The sequence below is a fragment of the Triplophysa rosa genome, linkage group LG20 (assembly GCF_024868665.1).
Source record: "Triplophysa rosa linkage group LG20, Trosa_1v2, whole genome shotgun sequence".
NCBI lineage: Eukaryota > Metazoa > Chordata > Actinopteri > Cypriniformes > Nemacheilidae > Triplophysa > Triplophysa rosa.
Window position 1 is genome coordinate 10,202,075 of NC_079909.1, and position 21,652 is coordinate 10,223,726.

Consider the following 21,652-nt stretch of genomic DNA (forward strand, 5'->3'; position numbering starts at 1 on the left):
AATAAAAATATGACTGTTTTTATAAGGTTTGAATAAAATGATATACAGCACCAAACAACTTGATAGAAATGGCAGATTCTTAACACACATGTCTGTAGTGTTCACCTGAACAAACCTACTCTTCATCCACTTGCACACCTGCTTTGCCTGATATGCTAACAGAAGTATAGTCCACCCCCTTCTGAAATAAACGTTCAAGCTATTAAATGCATAGAATGTATCTATAACTCTTTCATTATTGGGTCAGGGTTACTCAAGGGAGTGATGCAACTAGAACAGTCCCACTTCTCTCTTACCTTCCTTCTTTAACATCATTTTCCTCAATTCTAGCAAAATTGCCACACTATTGCCATTTTTTTCTTTCCTTTTGTATCAGTCTTTCAGCCGTATTCTTTGTGTCCTGACCTGAAAGACCTACACTGTAAATCTTTGCTGTAGTTTTGCAGCAGGTTTGCCAGTAACTAACTGTAGATTTAATCGACAATTTTGTTTTAAACATAAACTTACCTAGTTCTTATATTTTCTTTCATAAAACAAGACTACATATCTTAGGTCACTTTTCTTGTTATGTAAATGTATCGTAATTTAAGACATTTGTCATATTTTCAAACAAAAATGATTAGGAAGAATGTCTTTTTGTGCAGTGTCGCTAATGCCAGTAATGAGACGCAGTCTCTTCATGCTCATTTTGAATCTCAAAAGTCAGTGTTTTAATTTTGATTAAGGTTTAGCTCAAATTAAAAACAGTACTAATAAATATTAAGTAGTAATCAAATCTACAGTAAGTTACTGGCAAACATGCTGCAAAACTACAGCAAAGTTTTACAGTGTAGTAAAGCCCAATCTAATGACGCCTATACTTACTGTAGAGAGTATTTGGACTGAAACAGCATTTTGTAGCCGATCTAACATCAGTGTTGTTGCTTTTTCATGTAGTGAATAGGGTTTACATTGAAGTATGGAAATCTGTTCCCAGATCAGCGTTGATATAACAGTTTCTACCCAGACTCTATCAGGGGCTAACAATAGGACAGTGGACCTCTGCATCATTAATATTTCAAAGAATGAAAAGAAATAGGTTGAAATGTTTTGTGCCGTTTCTTTTTTCTGTCATATCAATTATTTAGGCATTCTCCTGCTTAATCAACCTCTCTGCTGGCTGAAGTGCCACAGACCACTTTGATGAAGCTAATTATCTTAACCTAGTTATATCGCATTACTAGGCTGAAGTTTGATAACAGAGCTTACATGTAGAAAGATTACTGAGATAATGGCACTCTCCTACTATCGGGGATCAACATTAAACATCACGTCTTGAATAAGCACCATATGTTTGATAGCCCGAATTTGTTACAGAGTGTATATATATATAAATACTTTATATACTGTATATATGTATGTATGTAGCCTATGTGTGTATATATATATATATATATATATATATATATGTATATATGTGTGTGTGTGTGTGTGTATATGTGTGTTCATGTTTTTATATCCCGATGGGTAACTAAACCTGAATACACACCAACACATGGGGACTCGTGTCACCGTGGGGACCAAAATTGAGGTCCCCATGGGCAAAAAAGCTTATAAATTGTACAGAACAATATTTTTCAAAAATCTAAAAATGCAAAAAGTTTTCTATGATCTTTAGGTTTAGGGGTAGGGATAGGGGATAGAATATACAGTTTGTACAGTATAAAAAACATTACGCCTATGGACTGTCCCCACGGAGATAATAAACCAGACGTGTGTGTGGACTTGGTTTTTATATGTTAGTGGGGACCTAAGCCTGAATGCCAACTCATGGGGACCCGTGTCACTGTGGGGACCAAAATTGAGGTCCCCACGGGCACAAAAGCTTATAAATTGTACAGAACGATAATTTTTGAAAATCTAAAAATGCAAAAAGTTTTCTACGATCTTTAGGTTTAGGGGTTGGGTTAGGGATAGGAGATAGAATATACAGTTTGTACAGTATAAAAACATTACGCCTATGGACTGTCCCCACGGGGATAGTCAACCAAAGCCTGTGTGTGTGTGTGTGTGTGTGTGTGTGTGTGTGTGTGTGTGTGTGTGTGTGTGTGCGTGCGTGTGTATATACACATATATACAGCTGAACTATCATGATTAATCGATTCCAAAATAAAAGTTTTTGTGTGTATATAATAGGCTGTGTGTGTTGTGCATATTTATATGTACATGTATATAAAAATACACTACACACGGTCTACATGTTAATATTTATGAAATATGTGTAATGTATAGGCTATTTAAATTCATACATAAAAATGTATTTAAACTAGATTAATCGATTTAGCAACACTAATATATATAATTATATATAGTTTATCTGTATCTGTATGTATATGTACATCTTTAGAAAAGAAAAAGAAAATGCACAGTTATATTTTGATTAAGTGTGTACTGCCCTCTACAGGCTGTATCTTAACAGTTGGAAAAATACTTTTAAGTGTAAAATAAGAATATACATAATATTAATTTACTAACATTTTGCTCAAACAGAGACATTCTGTCAAGCACCTAATATCTAATTTTAAAAATGTTGAACATAAGGTCAAACGATGTTATTATCGATCTTTACTAGTATGAAACAGCTCTTTACATTTCTTAAAAGAAAGAAACATGTACATGAGTGATTCTGTCAGAAAGGGATGAAGCACAGGGATGAAATGCATTCTCACCCCCCCCCTCCCTTAATTATGTACATTTACATTATTTTTCTTCATTGGTATGCAGGACCTTCATATTAATTCATTACGGATTCAGGAAAAAAGATTTCACCCCACAGAAAATTTTTTACAGCGCTAGAGTACAAATGACTGAAAATGAGTACTGGCACTTTTTCGGTTTTACAGAAAACCGTTTTTAAACGTTAACATTCACAGACAAATAAAAGAAACAACTTGATATAAAAGGGTGTATGGTGATAGCAATTTAAAGAGCATCAACCCACTGTTTGTAAAAATAAAGTGAAAAGGCTCAGTTGAACGTATGTCATATACAGTAGGCTATAGTCCTTTCCAATGTGATGGAAATATACAACACAATTCACCTCAACACAATGCAGTTATAATTACGTTAAGGATATCTCCAGCTAACAAAATGCAATACAACACTAGAACATGACTCTGTTTTACAGGCCTTTACTTACAGAAGAGATATCGACGATTCAGTGCCAGCTTATGATAAAATACACACCATAGGCCTATCTGAATTGAAAAGTCTTATTTGCATTATCGGGCAAAATTATAAACGAGTGTCAGGTCGTTCGACAATTAATGAAGAATTAAGTGAGAGTGTTGTACAGCTTAAGACAAATAGATGGAAATGGAGGGCTTATAAAACTGCAGGGCTAAATAAAGCATGCGGCACTTGGTAATTTTTAATGTAAGGTTAATGCGACACCGATGTTCACAACATTTGCATACTGATTTGCATCGAGGTTTCACCCAACTTGTCCTTCGAAAGCACACGCCTACATGCTAGTACATCTGAAGGCACGGATTACCATGGTAACCATAAAACTGCAGCTATTGTTCCTACTGTTAACAAAGCATTTAGGATTTCTTTAAATCCGAATAAGAAATGTAATCTGTTTTATTACATTTTTGTCGAAAGTGGCTAATACCACAGCATCATTGCGTAATGCTTATTGTAGAAAACAATAACTGTAGTTTTTTTTCTTCATTTTTATCGCTGTAAAATAACTACAAAATCTCACAGCAGATGACAGAAATATATTATTCTAGCAGCAAATTATATACATTACACTGTGAATTGTTACAGTATTTCGAGTAAAATGTACAGCTCGTCTCAGTTAGGCTACAGTTCTGATAATCCAAATGTAAATATATGTCACATGGTGTTATTTTCTATAAAACATGACTCTTAATATCTGACGTTGTAGAGTATGTCATGCTAAATAGTTATAAATTAAAAGAAATTATTATATTTTTGTAACAAGCCTGTGTTGGCTTGTCGTGATTCAATCTGTTTAAATGCCTTGCACTTTTTGAGTTAATTTATATTTTACATGAATTCACTGCTTTAGTGTATAAATGACTGCACTGAATTACATCTGCATATAGAAACGTATACAGTTTTAAAAAAGAACATTCCCCTTTATTTGTCCACACAAATAATAATAAGTATTTATAACAGTCATTCACAACACCTGAGCAAACTGATGCTTTACTGAACAGCACTGAATACATTTGGCACTTTTTTAATTAGTCTGTGACATCAAGAAGATGAGGCAATGAACAGTATGCAAGAGGAAAACGGCAAACATAACAAGCCTTGTGTGACTCTACGCACGCTTCAAGAACTCTGTCCAAAACTTCAGCAGCCAAAAAGAAGATAAAGATAAAAAAGGTATCCATTGTGTGAATGCGCTGGTTTCTCAAGCACAGGCAACTCTGATTTAATTGAAGTGTTTAAGACCATAATGGGTTTAGCTGTCTGGAATTGTGCTGGAGAGATGAGAACTTTGCCCAGTGTCTTGTTGCCAACTGAGCAAAGATGTAGATACTATAGCACTGTGGCTTCCTCCATTGCATTTACCCACCTGCAAAATAAATGTCATTTCATTTTTATGGACATTTAAATAAACAGTGTATTATCACAAAATAATAACTAATCTACAAAAACCCAAAGCTGATACAGAAATATTTATTAGTATTGTACCTGCGTGCCATGTGTTGGTCATCTGCTCTGAAAGTGTAATAGAGTGTTTTTTTATGATAAAGCTGGAAAACACTGTCTGTGTCTTCTCCCTCTGATCGGTCAGACAGCTTTACAGTAAAACCCTGCAGAGGAAGACTTTCAGACGCCACTTTATCCTGTAGACCAAGAAAAGAGAGAGACAGGGAGATATCAATGTGCACTAGAGGACAAGCAAAAATAAAGAAATAAATAGTCTGCAAATGCTTAAGAAACATATTAATTTTGTTATGGTCAGAGTTGCCATAACTTTACAACTTTCATCAGTTTTCTTTAAATACCCTTATATTGGCCATTGGAATCCTGTATGGTGCTAACAAGTAAAGCAATGTAATCTACATGTGTGTGCACTTACATATGTACAGTATAAGTGTTTGTTATGTAGTGTTTGTGCTGGTGTGGGAGACTCTGGGCCCCCTCACCTCTCGTGCTTTAAAGGTGTAGAGCACCTTGTCTTTGAGCAGGAACCACAGCCTCTTCCACTTCCTTTTGCTCTTTTTGCGTCTCTGCAGACTGCCGCTCATCGTGGACCCTTCTGCACCCACAGACACCTGCACAAACCGAGATATACGTTGGGTCAAATATCTAGTTCAAAGTAATTCATAGAGGTCAAAGGTGGATAAGGTGAGCAAAAGAGGTTAAGGTTCAACAGAGAGAGAGGTCATAGGGAAGTGTGTATATGTACCTGTGTGAGAGGTGAGGTGCTCTTTCTGTTCCTCCACAGACTCGGGGGCTGGAGGCTCTGGAATACAGCAGACAGAGGTCTGCTGGCCCTGTGTGTGCGGGGACTTGTGCTCCCACATGTTTCAGGAATATTACCACCTACATGCACACACGAACATAATACACATAATCAACCTATTCTGTTCTGTCTCTAACCAGGAAAGTATAAAATCCGTACATTTTGGTTATTCCACATACCTCTCTTTCTGAGCTCGGCATAGCAGTGGTCACACACTTTAGCCATCTTGTCTTTCAGGTACTTAAGGGGATATCTATTTCGCGAACAGGAACGACACACCACCTAAAAATAAAAACCATTAGTAGTCAGGTGATATAGGTTATTATTTGGAGATGCTGCTACACATGACAACATAGCAATAAAATATACACAAAATAACTGAAATAAAATAAGTATTTTTTTCCAACATGTAATCCCAAAATTGACTCAAAAACAAATCATGCACTCTAAAGCCCAACAATTGGGCCTTATAGTTTGAATGAAATAATCCCTTTCCTAACACAAGGGGGCGCTGACACCTCAATTAATCGCCAATCAGGGACTCTTTTCAGCTGGCTGATACATTCGTTGTCCTATTTATAATCAAGTATAAATTGATATTTTAGTGCATATTATATTACAGAATATATGAAATTCTGTATAAATGTATTTCTGAACACTAAAATTGATAGAATATAAAATAGAATATTACTCCACAAGCATTAATGTTTTACCTTTCCACAAGCATTGCAGTGATGTCGTCGCAGTGTTAGACTGAAGTCAGACGTGCAGTTCATGCACATCATCACATGGGACACAGGAACCAGAACAGGTGCGGCCTCTCCGAGAGACATCCACAATTTCTCTCTCGCCTGTAAATGGACAGTACATGAGTCAAAACAACATTTAACTTTCTTAATTAAAATAATTCTACACAAAAACTTAGTTTTAAACTATGTGGTCAGTATAAGACAATGTTCTCACACCTCACTAGAACAGCTGAAGGTGTTGAGACCAGCAGCGTGATCCGCTATAGCCCGACTCAGCGTGTGGAACCAGTCCTCTCTCTCTCCTAAAGAACTATCAGAGACAGATTGAGAGCGTTAGAAAGAGACTAAGTGCTTAAAGTAACTGTATTATAGAAGTACAGACACATGCAAACCATGGAAATGTGACTACCTCGCTGAGAGTGTGATGGTAACATCACTGACTTCTATCCTCAGTGTATTGAGCACATTGTCTATAACAGGTTTACTCACCTGTGAAAATATAATATACATGCAGTGCAATTAATGGTCAAATAACAATTAATCTATTAATAACGCACAAGCACTTATAGACATAACGTTTATCAGTTTGTTAAGTTAGTTTTACCTTCATTCCACTTAAAGTGAGTGTGTTCTTTAGTCTGTATTTACCATCCTGCTGAGGATAGGTGTACAGCATTACATCATTCATCTGCAACACAAACAAACACACTATGATGAGCTTTATATACAACATGCTTTTATATGCAATATGCTGCAAAAAAAACATTCATGCAATTTGTAATCCGTATCCGTAAAATTTCTACTGATAATAATTAATAACGAATTAATGAATTCATCACAAAAGTGATTTCCATATGATGTCCACCACAAGAGGGCAGTAAATGCTTCAATTAGCTTTTACGCCGATCTGTTCTATTTCTGCCTTTTCCTCCATAAACATTTCTCCACAAATGTATCACGTACACTTCAGCACTCAACAAAGCAATTCACACGTTCACAACAATAGGTTGTGCCCGATAAAAAAAAACATCTAGTTATTTTCTCATATCATTGCCAGTCCCTATAAACACCATTGTGTTTGCTCGACACGTATAGCTCCGAACAAAAGTGGTGACATCATCAGACATGAAATGTTCGTGCCCCAAACATCCGCAGTTCAGAGGCAGGGTCCAAGAATTCAGTCCGGACGCTCCTGTGAAAGGCTTTTGGGTGGAGGCCGTAGGACAGGGACAACAAAAACATCAACACTAACAGTCACAACAGCCCAGAAACAGCTCAGAATGTAATGGAAATAACAATACTGCCATAAACTAAATCGCTATCAGTTCTGCTTTATCCAGTGTGTTAACCCCCTGAGAGACCTCTTTGAAGAAACATTGGTGAGAATTCAAACAAGTCTCAACTATGACTTCCATGGTGCTCAGACACGTTGCTACAGAACACAGCCCAGAACTTAAAACCGCACTTCAAATGTGCAGCTCTGTACCTACTATGCAATTCATTTCTAAGATATTAAAAAAAATTTTTTCGGATTGATCAAGATTGTTGGGACACACTTGTATATTAGACACCAGAGATAAAACAATTAACATTAACAAAACCAAAACGATTAACTGCATTACCAAAACCATACCATAATTTAGAGATAAACAATACTTCTAAACACATTACTCCAATGAAGAAAATAAGTTGAACATAGCTCAAATGTGGGTTTAAAGCCAAAAAAATGATATTCACCATACACATTCATACACATCCAGGTCTGCAAATCACATTTTACAAATAGCCTTCTATGATTTCTATGACAGTGGCAACCATGTCCCCGGTGTTTCTAACATGTATTTTTGATCTAGAAGCCGTCCTTCAAAGATATTACACTTGTGTGACCTTTTGTAGGGCAGTATCCATAGTGATGGGTGGTTTTGATGGGAGGAAAAGACCCTTGAGCATTTGCGTGTGACTGATGGTTGGTCGGCTTTTTTGAGCCGACTCACTTATTACTTCATAAATTACAGGGGAATATCAGGGGACCCTCACGCCCAGTCAGCACTGGACTCTATGACATAAGTCACAAGCTCTCCTAAAACAGCATCAGTCAAAGTTTGATCAATTCAGGGAGGGTTTGAGAGTAAAGGACAGAGAGTATGACAGAGATAGAGATGAAAAAATCTCAACAGTGTCTAGAATCTGGACAACCAAATGATCTATAGGTGTGTGAAGGACATGTTGGTTAGAGAGAACAATCACATGTCAGGACAGCATGTACAGAGTCCTGACCTTAATTAAAAACTACCAGTAATGCATTATTATAACAGTGGGGTGGCACAGCCTCATATTAATAATATGAAATAATAATCTTAATAATAATAATACTTTTCAGCAATACAACTATGATCGTTAAAGCAGAGAACTGTGCTTTATTTAACACAGAACCAGCTGCTCATATGTGTTATTTTTCAGTTGTAGTATATCAGTATTAATCTGTTGTTCTCTGGGTCTAGGTCAGTCAGTAGTGTGCTGTCAGTACACTACAGACAGGAAGCTGGCTTCCAATAACCTACAGCAGACATCCTGAGGGGAAACAGGACCCTCGAAAACAAGAGAGGAGAGGGGTGGAGTAGCCTTGTGCTACAGCTGGAACGTTCAGTGCCTAAAACAATGTGCATGTACAGTATGTAATCGCGTACTCTCTAGGAATTTAAACCTTGAACATACTAATGCGTATGAAACTGCGTTTGTCAAAATGTCAAAAGAATTTATGAGGTCCAGATGTAAGCCAACCCATTCATAAGATCAACGAGCCTAAATAAAACTCGTAAATAAAGTAGAAAAGTGTGAAAAGATACCAGGAAGAGGTGTCTTGGCTGTCGGCATTTACGAGAGACCTTCATCAGAGTGCCCTCCTTGACAAACACCTGAAACACACACAAATGCCAGAGGCCAGATGAGTTACAGTATGAGTGAGGGTGTTTCTAATAACAGTTTCTAAACTCTTAGGTTTTACAGGCAGTAAAAAAACAGTAAACTATAAACTGGAACTGGATGGACTGCAAATCCAATGAGCTGTGTGTATTTTAACAGCATTTTACAGCACAACCTTGCAGACAAAATACAAACGAAAAAGTGAACTATACATCAAAGTATACTTAAAAATAGTATGCCAAATAGTATTGAAATCGTACACATATAAGTATACTGTACTATGACTGCATTTGTGCACTGAAATCAGTATACAGTACTTACTACATAAAGTTGACTTAAAATATACTTAAACTTTACTTAAGCATATTTAATAAAAAAACGAAGTGTACTTATTTTTTGTACAGAGGTCATGTTGAGAGTTTCACTTTAAGGGATTGATATTGTGATGTTATAGCTTAGCAACACGTCACTACAAAAAAATCGACTATAAGCTGAATTTACCCTTCCTGGCTGAAGAAGGTCTCTCTTGCCTCTCACGCTGTAGTCAATGTGGACCAAACGAAGCAGGTTCTCCTGTGAATAGAGCAGAGAAAAATGAGAGAGAAAGAGAATGGGAAAATTAGAATCTCTCCTTGTGTTTGAACATGAACAAGGGAGAGAAAAGGCTGCTCAGAAATGAACAGAGAGATTGAGGGATTCTGTGTCTGTCTGACATTGTATGCGTGTGTGTTTAAGGATGTCTCTCTGTTTCACTCATTCAGACTGGCCTTTTCACACTGCTGTCTTTGTTTCCAGACACCTGGGATACTTTGTTTGGTGACATCATTTCCACTCTCCCCTTTTTTAACATGTATTAACAACAACACTCCCTCACACAGAGAAAACTCACCCCGTGTTTTAGATTGTCATTAACCTGGTCAGCAACCTCTGATACAATGACCAATGCAGCTGTTGATAACAAAATGCAGTCATAAGCACAGTTACTGGCTTCACAATTTAAAGACAGCAAATGTCCATCATTATGTAGCATGTACTGTATAAAACAACAATACCTTGTGTGTCTTCATACTCTTTAGAATCCGGCGAGAGGTTGTTTAAGTAATCTGGAAAGAATGTGATAGAAAGGAACATCATTCTTATGTGAATTTTACAAAGTGTAAATGGGTACAGCCTCTTAGACACTACTCTCTCCAACACAGACACACACAGTGTTCACCTGTGAGCAGCATGCGGTACTGGAGCACACGCACAATGACTCGCAGCAGCTGATGTGATAGAGGAACACGAACTCCTTCTGCGTTCTTTGTCTGGAAGAAACACACACACACACAGATTACGAACACAGCACACATGTAGGTAAAATAGATCAATTAAACGAATAGTTCTCCCAAAATTAAAAATTCTGTCATCATTAGGGTTGGGAATCGTTTGAATTTGATTGATTCCAATTCCGATTCTGCTTATCGATTTCGATTCTTATCAATTCCCAGTTTCGATTCCACAGTTGAAGTAAAACATTTAGATATCAACCTGTATGATCATTCAGCCTGCTTATTGACTTGTTCGCAAAAATATATATATTTATGAGCACCATGTTGTGTATATATACACATAGAATCATGTTTTTTCTGATTTATTACAATTTGTATTACCATAGCTGAACTACGTCATGGTTAAACTGTAGTAACTATAATGAAACTATGGTTAATTTGTGGTTCCTGTGCTTTTTAATGCAAATACTATAGTTAAACTATGCTTCCTTAGTCATGAAATACGTGGTGGAGAACCCAAATGCAGGCAGGCAGTGATTAAGGGGTTAACACAAAAGACTTTATTTTAACAAACACAAAACAAGGACCCGCGATGGGGTAAAACAGCAACAAGAAATAATAAACAAGCACAGAACGAAGACTGACTAAACACTAGACTGAATAAACACTTGACAAACTAAACTAAACTAAACTAAACTAAACACTTACTAGACGATGACACAGCTACAACAGGAACAGGCAATAACGCTAACGCTGGACGAGAACAAAACAACTGAAGACAGCACATAGCACACGCAATGACCGACACAGGACAATGAAACATGAGGGTATTAAATAGGGAAGACAGACAAAGGATAACGACACGGGGCAGGTGTGGGTAATTAAACACTCAGGGAAAGATAACGAGGAAACGAGATGGCGGGAACAGAGACGAGACACTGGAGAGAACGTATATTATTGTCAAAAGGACAACAATATGTTTCTCTCCACACATAACCAAAGACTTTGTCATGGCTCTGCTACAGGACCAAGAAAAACATGACTAAATGAAGCAGAGCCATGACAGAAGCCCCCCCTTTAATGAGCACCTCCAGGTGCTCACCAAGGGGTAGACGGACGAGACAAGACAGACTGGGAGACAGACAGGACAAGGCAAAACAAAGAAAACAAAATCAAGGGCAGACAGAAAAACAACAACAGGACTTGGGTGGGACACAAAAAAACAAACATGGGAGGGGGGAGGGCCAAACAGGGCCCATAGGGGGCAGTCCATGGGGTGGGGAGAAGTCCCAGTCCCCGGCTGCGCTCGGGGCGCGTAGTCCTAGGGGACTTAGGGGGAGTCCTGGGGGGACAGTCCTTGACCCTGGGGGTCTCCCCGGGGCCGGCTTGGCTGCCGGACTGGGAACGGCGGAACCGGCTGGAGGCCGGCTGGGCAGGGCTGAGCCGGCGGAAGGCCGGCTGGGCAGGGCTTGACGCCGGCTGGAAGGCCGGCTGCACCGGACTGGACGCGGCTGGCGGCTGGACGCCGGCTGGACACCGGACTGGATCCGGCTGCACCGCTGGACGCTGCGGACTGCCGGACTGGACACCTGGACGGCTGGACACGCGGACTGGCACACGCGGACTGGACGCCGGCTGCACCGGACTGGACGCCGGCTGCACCGGACTGGACGCCGGGACTGCACCGGACTGGACTGGCCGGCTGCACCGGACATGACGACGGCCGGCTGCACCGTGACTGACGACGCCGGCTGACCGCGGACTGGCGGCGCCGGCTGCGGCTCACCGGACTGGACGCCGGCTGCACCGGACTGGACGCCGGCTGCACCGGACTGGACGCCGGCTGCACCGGACTGGACGCCGGCTGCACCGGACTGGACGCCGGCTGCACCGGACTGGACGCCGGCTGCACCGGACTGGACGCCGGCTGCACCGGACTGGACGCCGGCTGCACCGGACTGGACGCCGGCTGCACCGGACTGGACGCCGGCTGCACCGGACTGGACGCCGGCTGCACCGGACTGGACGCCGGCTGCACCGGACTGGACGCCGGCTGCACCGGACTGGAGCCGGCTGCACCGGCGTGGACGCTCCTCCGCTGCGCCTCTCCCTCCTTCTCCGCACCACGGATCCATAGCCGACCTTGGCGAATCCTGGGGACCGGAGGGAGTTCGCAGCGGAGGATCAGCCGACGTCATCCCGGATCCCCTCCTCCCCGCCCTACCGGCGCCACCAGAGTGAACGGGGACCGTGGAGCCAAGCCGGAGGTACGAGTCCCCCCGGGCAGCGGCAGTCAGGTCGAGGCCCTCCGGCGTGATCGACGCGAGGTGGAAGTCCCACGTGGAACCCCACCCCCGGATCGTCCCGGTTGGCCACGAACCTGACCATTGCCGCGAACCCTAGGGGACCCAGCAGCCTCTTCTCAGACGGGGTGAGGCGCTGAGTGAGGCAGCAGTTGAAGATCGTCTTCAACTCTGCCTCGTTGAACTCAGCCGTCTCAGCCACCGCCGAGAATGCCCCGGCGAACTCCCGATTCCGTAGTTCCCCTGGCGGAAACCTAGCAGCAAGCGGGCTTGAGCGGCCAGTCCGCTGGGTTCTGATTGGTTGGTCGGTCATTCTGATCATGAAATACGTGGTGGAGAACCCAAATGCAGGCAGGCAGTGATTAAGGGGTTAACACAAAAGACTTTATTTTAACAAACACAAAACAAGGACCCGCGATGGGGTAAAACAGCAACAAGAAATAATAAACAAGCACAGAACGAAGACTGACTAAACACTAGACTGAATAAACACTTGACAAACTAAACTAAACTAAACTAAACTAAACTAAACTAAACTAAACACTTACTAGCCGATGACATAGCTACAACAGGAACAGGCAATAACGCTAACGCTGGACGAGAACAAAACAACTGAAGACAGCACATAGCACACGCAATGACCGACACAGGACAATGAAACATGAGGGTATTAAATAGGGAAGACAGACAAAGGATAACGACACGGGGCAGGTGTGGGTAATTAAACACTCAGGGAAAGATAACGAGGAAACGAGATGGCGGGAACAGAGACGAGACACTGGAGAGAACGTATATTATTGTCAAAAGGACAACAATATGTTTCTCTCCACACATAACCAAAGACTTTGTCATGGCTCTGCTACAGGACCAAGAAAAACATGACTAAATGAAGCAGAGCCATGACACTTCCTATAGTAAAAATATTGTTAATTTTCATAAGGGCTTTTATTGAGATATCAGCAGATCGCGCAACGCGTGTACTTTTCTGAAAATATGCAAACAGGAATTGATAAGAGGAATTCAAATTTTAATCTCAAGTATCCGATTCCTATTCCTTTTGTTTCTGATCCGATTCCTAGCCTTTCGATTTTCGATTCCCAACCCTAGTCACCATTCACTCACCCTCAAATTGTTTCAAACCTGTATACATTTCTTTATGATGAACACAAAGGAAGATATTTGGAAGAATGTCAGTAAGCAAACAGATCTCATCTCCCATTTACTGCCATAGTAGGGAAAATAAATACAATGGGACTCAATGGGGGATGAGATCTGTTTGGTTACAAGCATTCTTCCAAATATTTTCCTTTGTGTTTAGCAGAACGAAGAAATTTATACAGGTTTGAAACAACTTGAGGGTGAGTAAATGATGACATAATTTTCATTTTTGGGTGAACTGTACCTTTAAGTTTAAAACAATCACATACATTAAAAACAGAAATACTGTACACTAATGTGTCAGGAAACGTGGTGAGACACAAGGACAGAGGACCCAGGTGCAGACAGCGGGTAAGGGGTTAAGACGTTTAATAAATAATAAAGACAAAACCAAAAAACCACGAGGGGGTAACAACAAATCAAGGGAATATAATAACATGACAAGACAGGACTAAGACTAACTAAACTTACACAAGAACTACAGTAAACACTTGACATAATTTACAAAATGACTAGACTAGACTAGACTAGACTAGACACAGGGACTTACACCACACGAATCAAAATGAACCAGCACAGGGCAGAAAAACACAAGGGCATTATAAAGGGGATAAATCAAGATGGGAACAGGTGAAGGACATGAAACAATAAACAAGCAATAACGAGGAGATGAGAGGGCGGGAACAGAGACGAGACTGGAGAGGGTGTATGGAAGGCCATAAGGGCCAAAATTACCCCTCTCCACATGAAACATGGGGTTCTGTCATGATCCTGCCACTACACCACGAGAAACATGACATGATGTGGCAGAATCATGACACTAATGCTTGAGGTAATGTATTTACATGCTATGCACAATGTAGTTACACCTAAGCATTGAGCTGTTTATGCCCTTGGATTCTTGGCATTTTATTAGTTTCCATGGCAACGGGGGTGATACTGAAATGGTAAATTGATACTGAAAAAGTAAATTGGTGAAGTATTAACAAATCTGCATATCTATAGGTGGTTTCAGTGGCAAGAACAAACAAAAGTTATGTGGACCAAACTTAAAGGGATCCTTCACCCAAAAATGAAAATTCTGTCATCATTTACCCACCTTCGAGTTGTTCCAAATCTGTATACATTTCTTTGTTCTGATGAACACAGAGAAATATATTTGGAAGAATGCTTATAACCAGACAGATTTTGCCCCGCTGCATTGACTACCATAGTAGGAAAAAATGCAATGGTAGTCAAAAGTGCCCCAGAACGGTTTGCTGTCCTACATTCTTCAAAATGTCTTCTTTTGTGTCGCGTCCGGTGTAGACACCGTGTGAGAGTCAAGAACTATACATTTACAATAAATACAACTAAAGAAAATTAGTGACAGATATACCAATAAACAGCGATCAACGTTTTATTCATTCACTTCCATTATGTGGCGTAACTTATGTGGCATAACTTCTGTCACAAGTATTTTTTCCTATGTGAGTCAATTTGGGGCAAAATCTGTCTGGTTATAAGCATTCTTACAAATATCTTTCTCTGTGTTCATCAGAACAAAGTAATTTTATACAGATTTGGAACAAAAAATTTGTAAATGATGACAGAATGTTCATTTTTGGGTGAAGTATCCCTTTAACTTCCTGTAGATCTCCTAAAAGAATCAATAACTGTAGTTTTAATGTAATTGAATACAATAAATAGACAATTAAATATTAATATAAATTCATTATAAAATAAATTATACTATATTATAACCAAACACAGATTGGAAGTTAACTTCGAACCAGTGCATCCATTCGATGAAACGAAAATTAAGGTGCAGCAATGAAATCATATTTCAAACAGTAATATACTGAACTATCTTTAAATGTGTCATATGAAATCATTATTTTCCCCCTGAGGTCCACTCATAATGTTCATACAGTTTTATCGGAATGTAGGGCTTTTTTCCACCTTTGACCTGTACAACAAGGTAAAGTATCATAGATCACAAAAGCACCACTCAGAAAAGCCTCTACCAAGGTTATTCATTGACCTTCTTTTTCCCTTACACAAAACCCCGAGCACGCCTCATTCCATCCAATTACATACCCAATTATATCATTCACCGAGAGAAAAAGTGAACAAGTGAATCAGTCAAACACAGGGCGAAAAAAATCAATCAAGGCCTAATTGACTTTGACATGTCATTGTTCATGTGAGCTCTAAGGAACCTAGAGGGGACATGAAAGGTCGGCAGAGGGCAGAACATCGGCGAATAACTCTAGTCTTATAGTGAGGGCTCCTTCTTTCTCCAGAGACCTCCAGAAAAAAGCTTCTGGGAAAGAGATGCTGTCAATAACCTAATATCCAAAGGACCACTGTGTTCTTAACAAAAATACAACCACCTGTGTGTGTGTGTGTGTGTGTGTGTGCGTGTGTGCGTGTGTGTGTGTGTGTGTGTGTGAGTGAATGCAGGTTTGCACAGAGGGAGTTGTGGCCTCGAGATAAAAGACGGCAAACAGTGATTGTCCAGCTCACACACCTGCCACAACATCACTCCCACAGCACACATGCCCTCTGGCTTTCAATATCTCTCACACAAGCTTATTCTGTTTGCCTGTATCGTAACCTCATCATTTTTATCACGTCCCATTCTATTCATCACCTTACTCATTTCATGTCATTTTATAGTAGCACAGGAGATGTTTTCAATATGGACATACATTTCAATGTGAACAACATATGAGAGAATAACTCAAAGATTATTTTTTGTTATGTAACTTTAGCGTGAACCGTGAGGTCACAAATCATTCGTTTAGATTTTAAACAGGAAGTCCATTTGATGTATTTTTATACCATATGTTACAGTATACACAGTACATGCAGATCATTTTAGTGATGTCATCTGTTTAGACCACACAAGGTCAGGTGAACAACCTAATAAAAAATAAATAAGATTAAAACAGGAAATCAGAGGTGGGCACTTTGTCTCGCAGTGTGAACACAGCCTTTCTCTCATCTGAATATCATGCACCTGTGCTCCATTATCTAATTACTTCCTCTCTGTATCTGTTCCTTCACTGCGATGCACATCATCCTGAGCATCCATAAAAGCCTGTCTGATTCCCAGTGTCAAAGGACAACGTGGCTCCATTGTTCAAAGTGATGGTATTGATGAACAGCAGAGTTCAGAATGATAACGCTAAATTACAATCCAATTGACATTTGTGCTGAAGAAGTGACCAGTCTTTGTGCGTGTCTGAATGTGTATGTGTGAGGGCAGACCCTGTTGGGTTGGGACACAGCCAATGAGCTTGTTGGAAGAGGGGACGGCAGCTCGTGCCAGTAAACAGACACGCTACACAAATCAGGCACTAGTCCGGCTGAAGCAGCGTCTGCAAGGACAGCTGATTTAATTCAGGGTTGTTTAAGAAGGCTGCTCGGCTAATTAGCTTTCTTTCGCCTCATTGCCCAGATGCCAGATCAGTGTGTGCATTTGTGTGTGTGTTGTCTTTGTCTCGTTCTTTCCATCTGCGCAATTTAAAGGTCCAGTGTATGCAAACAACGGCTCACCCATTACTCCCCCCTCCCTTTCAAAGCACTACGGTGGCTGACACAGAACAAACGTCTGGTCACGTTTTTGCTTCTTTCCGAAGGATATAATGAATTTACGAAAGGCGCTCTGTAGAGCATACTAAAAAAAATGATTTTTGCTGCTTGTCCAATTAACTTAACTAACTTAAGTTGAATCAACACAACTTTTGGAAAATTGGGTCACAACATGATTTTTTATGTTTAGTCATATAACTTAATCCATTCATGTTGGGACAACATAAAGGAGTTGTGTTGTGTGAACATAAAATTGTTACAATTGGGCAGAGGACTTATATTTCCCAGCATGCTTTGCGTATGACTGCATTTTGAGAGTTAGTTTCTTAAATTAGTGTTATTTTATGCATGTTTTTGTAAAAATAAACACTTGTTACTGTTTAATGTTCATTTATCTTTAAGGTTTTGAAGAGTTTGTTATATTTTTCAGTTTTGTGGCTACCATTATTCAGAAAAGTGTTGCCTTCGGTTAGGGAGTGGGCGGTTACATTTTTTACTTCAAACTTCTGTTGAGTTCTCGTAACTCAATATCTTCTTATTGAAGACAAATGTAGGTTTTGTCTGATTTTTAATAAAAATGTATCAAATTAAAAAGTGTTCTTGGATGCCTTCATTGAATAAATGAATTTTCTAACCCTATTCAAGAAAATTGTTTTTTTTATATTCGTAATGATTATCAAGATAATCATTTAAAACAAAAACAAGACTCTTAATCTGATTCAACTAAACAACATTGCATTAACTTTATGTAAGTACCTTAAGTTTACTGAAATAGATAATGTTACTTAAATCCAACGTAATCCAGTTATGTGGAATCTGTTGACATAAAAAGGTTAATTAACTTGAACATATAATTTTTTTGAGTTTGTCTGTTTAGGGCTACTGTAGAAACAACATGGTGAATTCCATGCGAGGGGACCCGCGCTGTAAGTAGACAGAAATAACACATTCAAAGGTTATAGAAACATAACGCTTCATTATGTAAGGTCTTTATAAACCTCTGAACACACAGTAATGTATTTGCATTTCTGTCAATAGATCCCCTCCAAAATTACACATTGGACCTTTAAGAGTAAAACTAAGTGTTAATGATACACACACATATTACTTGCATACAAATTCATGGGCTGGGTAAGATCTTATTTATCTCTCTTTTAGACCACACTGAGATGAAGTGGAGAAAAAAGGAGTCTCTATAGTTCCTAAAAAGATCAACAATGTCACAGACTGTGCCCAGATTTATCTGCAAACAAATTTTATCTTATTTGTTTTATATAATATTTCTTCTGAGGAATTATAAGAGAAGGGACAAAGTGGATGTTTTAGTGAAAACATACAGCATCTAAATTCTCTATTAGCTGTCCGGAGTCATGAGAGAGTGACAGTTATGACCTCTGAGCAACAAATACAAAAAATACTAAATTGTGACAGAATCTTGAATATAAACAGGAAGCTTGCAAAACAATGTCCTCTCTTAGATTGTCCCAACTCTGTCTTTCTCTTTACATATTCTAGACGAATAAACACACAAGCACGCGTTACTGGTAAAAACCCTTGTAAACAGTCTAACTGCACATGGTTTAATCCTATCCGGTCACAGTGATGATCAGATCAGCTACTGTAGATACTTCATCTCTGTCATCAACCCGGCACGTGCGCACACACACGTACAGAAAATAAGATTACACAGGCTCTACTCCAGAGAAGAGAATTCCTAATGCATACACCATCAGAGCCAGTGAGGACCATACGGTCAAAATGCTGCTTGTGTATTTTCTAACGCAAAAAGCAACACCAGGGAACCCCATGGGACAAAAAGCCCCAAATCTATTCCATATCTACAAGATAATTTATATATAGATATAGATAAATATATTGCATATTCTATTTAAGCAGATGTATACTGCAAGAAAAAAATATGAAGTATGATTTAACCCATCCTTAAAAGCAAAAAAAGAATAATATATATATACTGTATATAAATGAAGGTATTATGATTGTTGCATTCTGACAATAATGCTGCGACGTTTAAGGACATTAACCACATTTTCAAATATAACAATACTTTGACCTTAACATGTCCAAATGTTTAACTTTAAAGAATTTTCAGCATAAACATCTACTGTATGTGCATCAGTTCATAAAATGACCCAATCTTGCATTAAACAGTCTGATATGAACTGATATTCTCAGCTCAACAACACAAATGGCACGGACAGAACGTGGTACGTTACTTCAATCGTGATATTGCTGACAAAAACCAGCAGATTTTTCGCCACTTGAGTTGTTCGCCAAAGGCATCGATCAATGAAAACAACTGCATCTCCTGTTTAACAAGCCGAAAGAAGCATCAAAGAACAGATTGGGTAAATAAAAGAAGTCAGCAGTGCTTAGACTAATGGCTGGCAGGTTAAGAGAAATGTGAGGAAGGCTTGCACTTGACTCTTGTGTTGTGTTTGTGAGAGTCAGCGCTATTGGTTTCATCAGTGCGGAGTGACCGCAGGCAACCAATGCTGTTCAGTACATACACCAGCCAGTCAAAGCCTGTATGTGTTACTACACCTGAGTTTGAGCACGTAAAGGAAGACATTTTATTGTGATTAAATCTTTGTGAAGACAGTATGTGCTGTCATAGGCAGAAATGACATCTTAACCGTGAGGTTTGAAGATCTTAAGCCTCCTCTATTGTTTGTAAAGCCACGAGAGAAACCTGACGCATGTCAGATTGTCACATTTTATTAAAGATTAAAAAATAAAACATGTTACTAAAGATTAAAAATGGCCTCTCTATCTCAGAAATATGAAATATGTCACCAAGCTATGAACATGAACATGTCACCGAGCTCAGTTCATGTGTATCTAAATCTACTATAAAACGCCAGTCAAAGCTGTCTTAAAAAAATATTTATCTGCAGCCACTAACAAAATATTAACTATAAAAATACAATGAATAATTGGTGAGAGTCAAGGACTATACATTTCCAATAAATACAAACTAAAGAAAATGAGTGACAGATATACCAATAAACAGCGATCAACTTTTTATTCATTCACTTCAATTATGTGGATGAACGAAACTGTTTTTAGGTTGGATGAAGGTAAAATAAAAACATCTGAACTTCTGTCACACTTTAAAAAGTGCAAGTGAGAAGTGCTGCAGCTCTATAGGCTGATGTGTGAAAAGAAATTTGCATTACGACAAGAGCAGATAATGATTGGAGACAGTTAGCTAAATCAGTCTTTCTCACCCTTTCCTCTTCCTGCTATACATTGAGGATCCAATTTAGAGTCTACCACCCACAGAGGCTACTCTGAATGCAGATGCTCATGCATATTAATGAGCGAGGACAGCTGGCTTCTTGTCGTTGGTGATCCCGATCAACACTGAAATGTGTGGTCAGTGACTCCACCAACCATCCTCCAATGAGATGATTCAGTTTCTGTTGTACCAACATTTCTGGTACAGTGCGCTGATTGTGTCTTTAATACGCAACAGGTACTGTCATGATCGCACACAAAACCATTTACAATTATGTCTTGGAAGTGTGATGTAAATCTTGATACCATTTGCCACAATATTTAAATGATAAAACAACCGATTTGACTGAATTTATGACATTAATTCTTAGAAATCCAGCACGCCTGACATATCCCTTGTATTTATCATAAATGCAACCAGCCATGAATACCTCAAACTGTTTCACCACATCTTCAAAAGCTTTGTTCTGTCTGCAGCTCTCCTCCAGCACTGACATGCTGTGGTCATAGTCGGAGATGTAGGTTGCGAAGGCTGAAAACTCTGCCCGGCGTGTTAAAATGACATCAACCACGGTCGGGCTGTCCTCCCTGGATATGAACGAGAGACACGAGATGAGTTTGGCTCCTCAGAGGGCATCCAAGGGCATTCACGCTGGCATTATAACTGATTGTGCAACTGTAGCATCACATGAATTGTTGTGGGAGAGATAGCAAGTATAATCTGTTGGGGTGTAATGTGTGCGTAAATTGGTGAGAAAGTCATTGTTATGTCCATATATGAATATGGTTCAAATGGAGAAATGTATAGATGGTTTGTGCATGCAACAGCACGTTGTAAAAGATTAATATCGTCTCTGTCCTTCTGAAACCTTCGCAGTTTTTCAAAAAATGAAACAAAAAAACACATAACAACAAAAAAGA

General features: G+C 39.5%; 1 protein-coding gene across 2 annotated transcripts in view; it reads right to left on the bottom strand.

Annotated features, from left to right (window-relative positions):
- Nucleotides 1-2,587: 2,587 nt before the first annotated feature.
- Nucleotides 2,588-21,652, bottom strand: part of fgd5a (FYVE, RhoGEF and PH domain containing 5a) — a 38,965-nt gene continuing 19,900 nt past the window's right edge. Inside the window, exons 7-21 of one of the 2 annotated variants that reach the window (XM_057362147.1) lie at nt 21,163-21,319; nt 10,379-10,469; nt 10,215-10,265; nt 10,052-10,110; nt 9,664-9,735; nt 9,087-9,155; nt 6,845-6,928; nt 6,650-6,729; nt 6,457-6,550; nt 6,205-6,342; nt 5,671-5,773; nt 5,435-5,571; nt 5,199-5,300; nt 4,714-4,868; nt 2,588-4,594 (exon numbers count right to left, since the gene is read on the bottom strand). In XM_057362147.1, the coding sequence (XP_057218130.1) occupies nt 4,558-4,594; nt 4,714-4,868; nt 5,199-5,300; nt 5,435-5,571; nt 5,671-5,773; nt 6,205-6,342; nt 6,457-6,550; nt 6,650-6,729; nt 6,845-6,928; nt 9,087-9,155; nt 9,664-9,735; nt 10,052-10,110; nt 10,215-10,265; nt 10,379-10,469; nt 21,163-21,319 (1,429 nt within the window). In that variant the 3' untranslated portion in view covers nt 2,588-4,557. Of the gene's footprint in view, nt 4,595-4,713; nt 4,869-5,171; nt 5,301-5,434; nt 5,572-5,670; nt 5,774-6,204; nt 6,343-6,456; nt 6,551-6,649; nt 6,730-6,844; nt 6,929-9,086; nt 9,156-9,663; nt 9,736-10,051; nt 10,111-10,214; nt 10,266-10,378; nt 10,470-21,162; nt 21,320-21,652 lie in introns of both variants that reach the window. The other variant, XM_057362146.1, reaches the window with a different exon arrangement.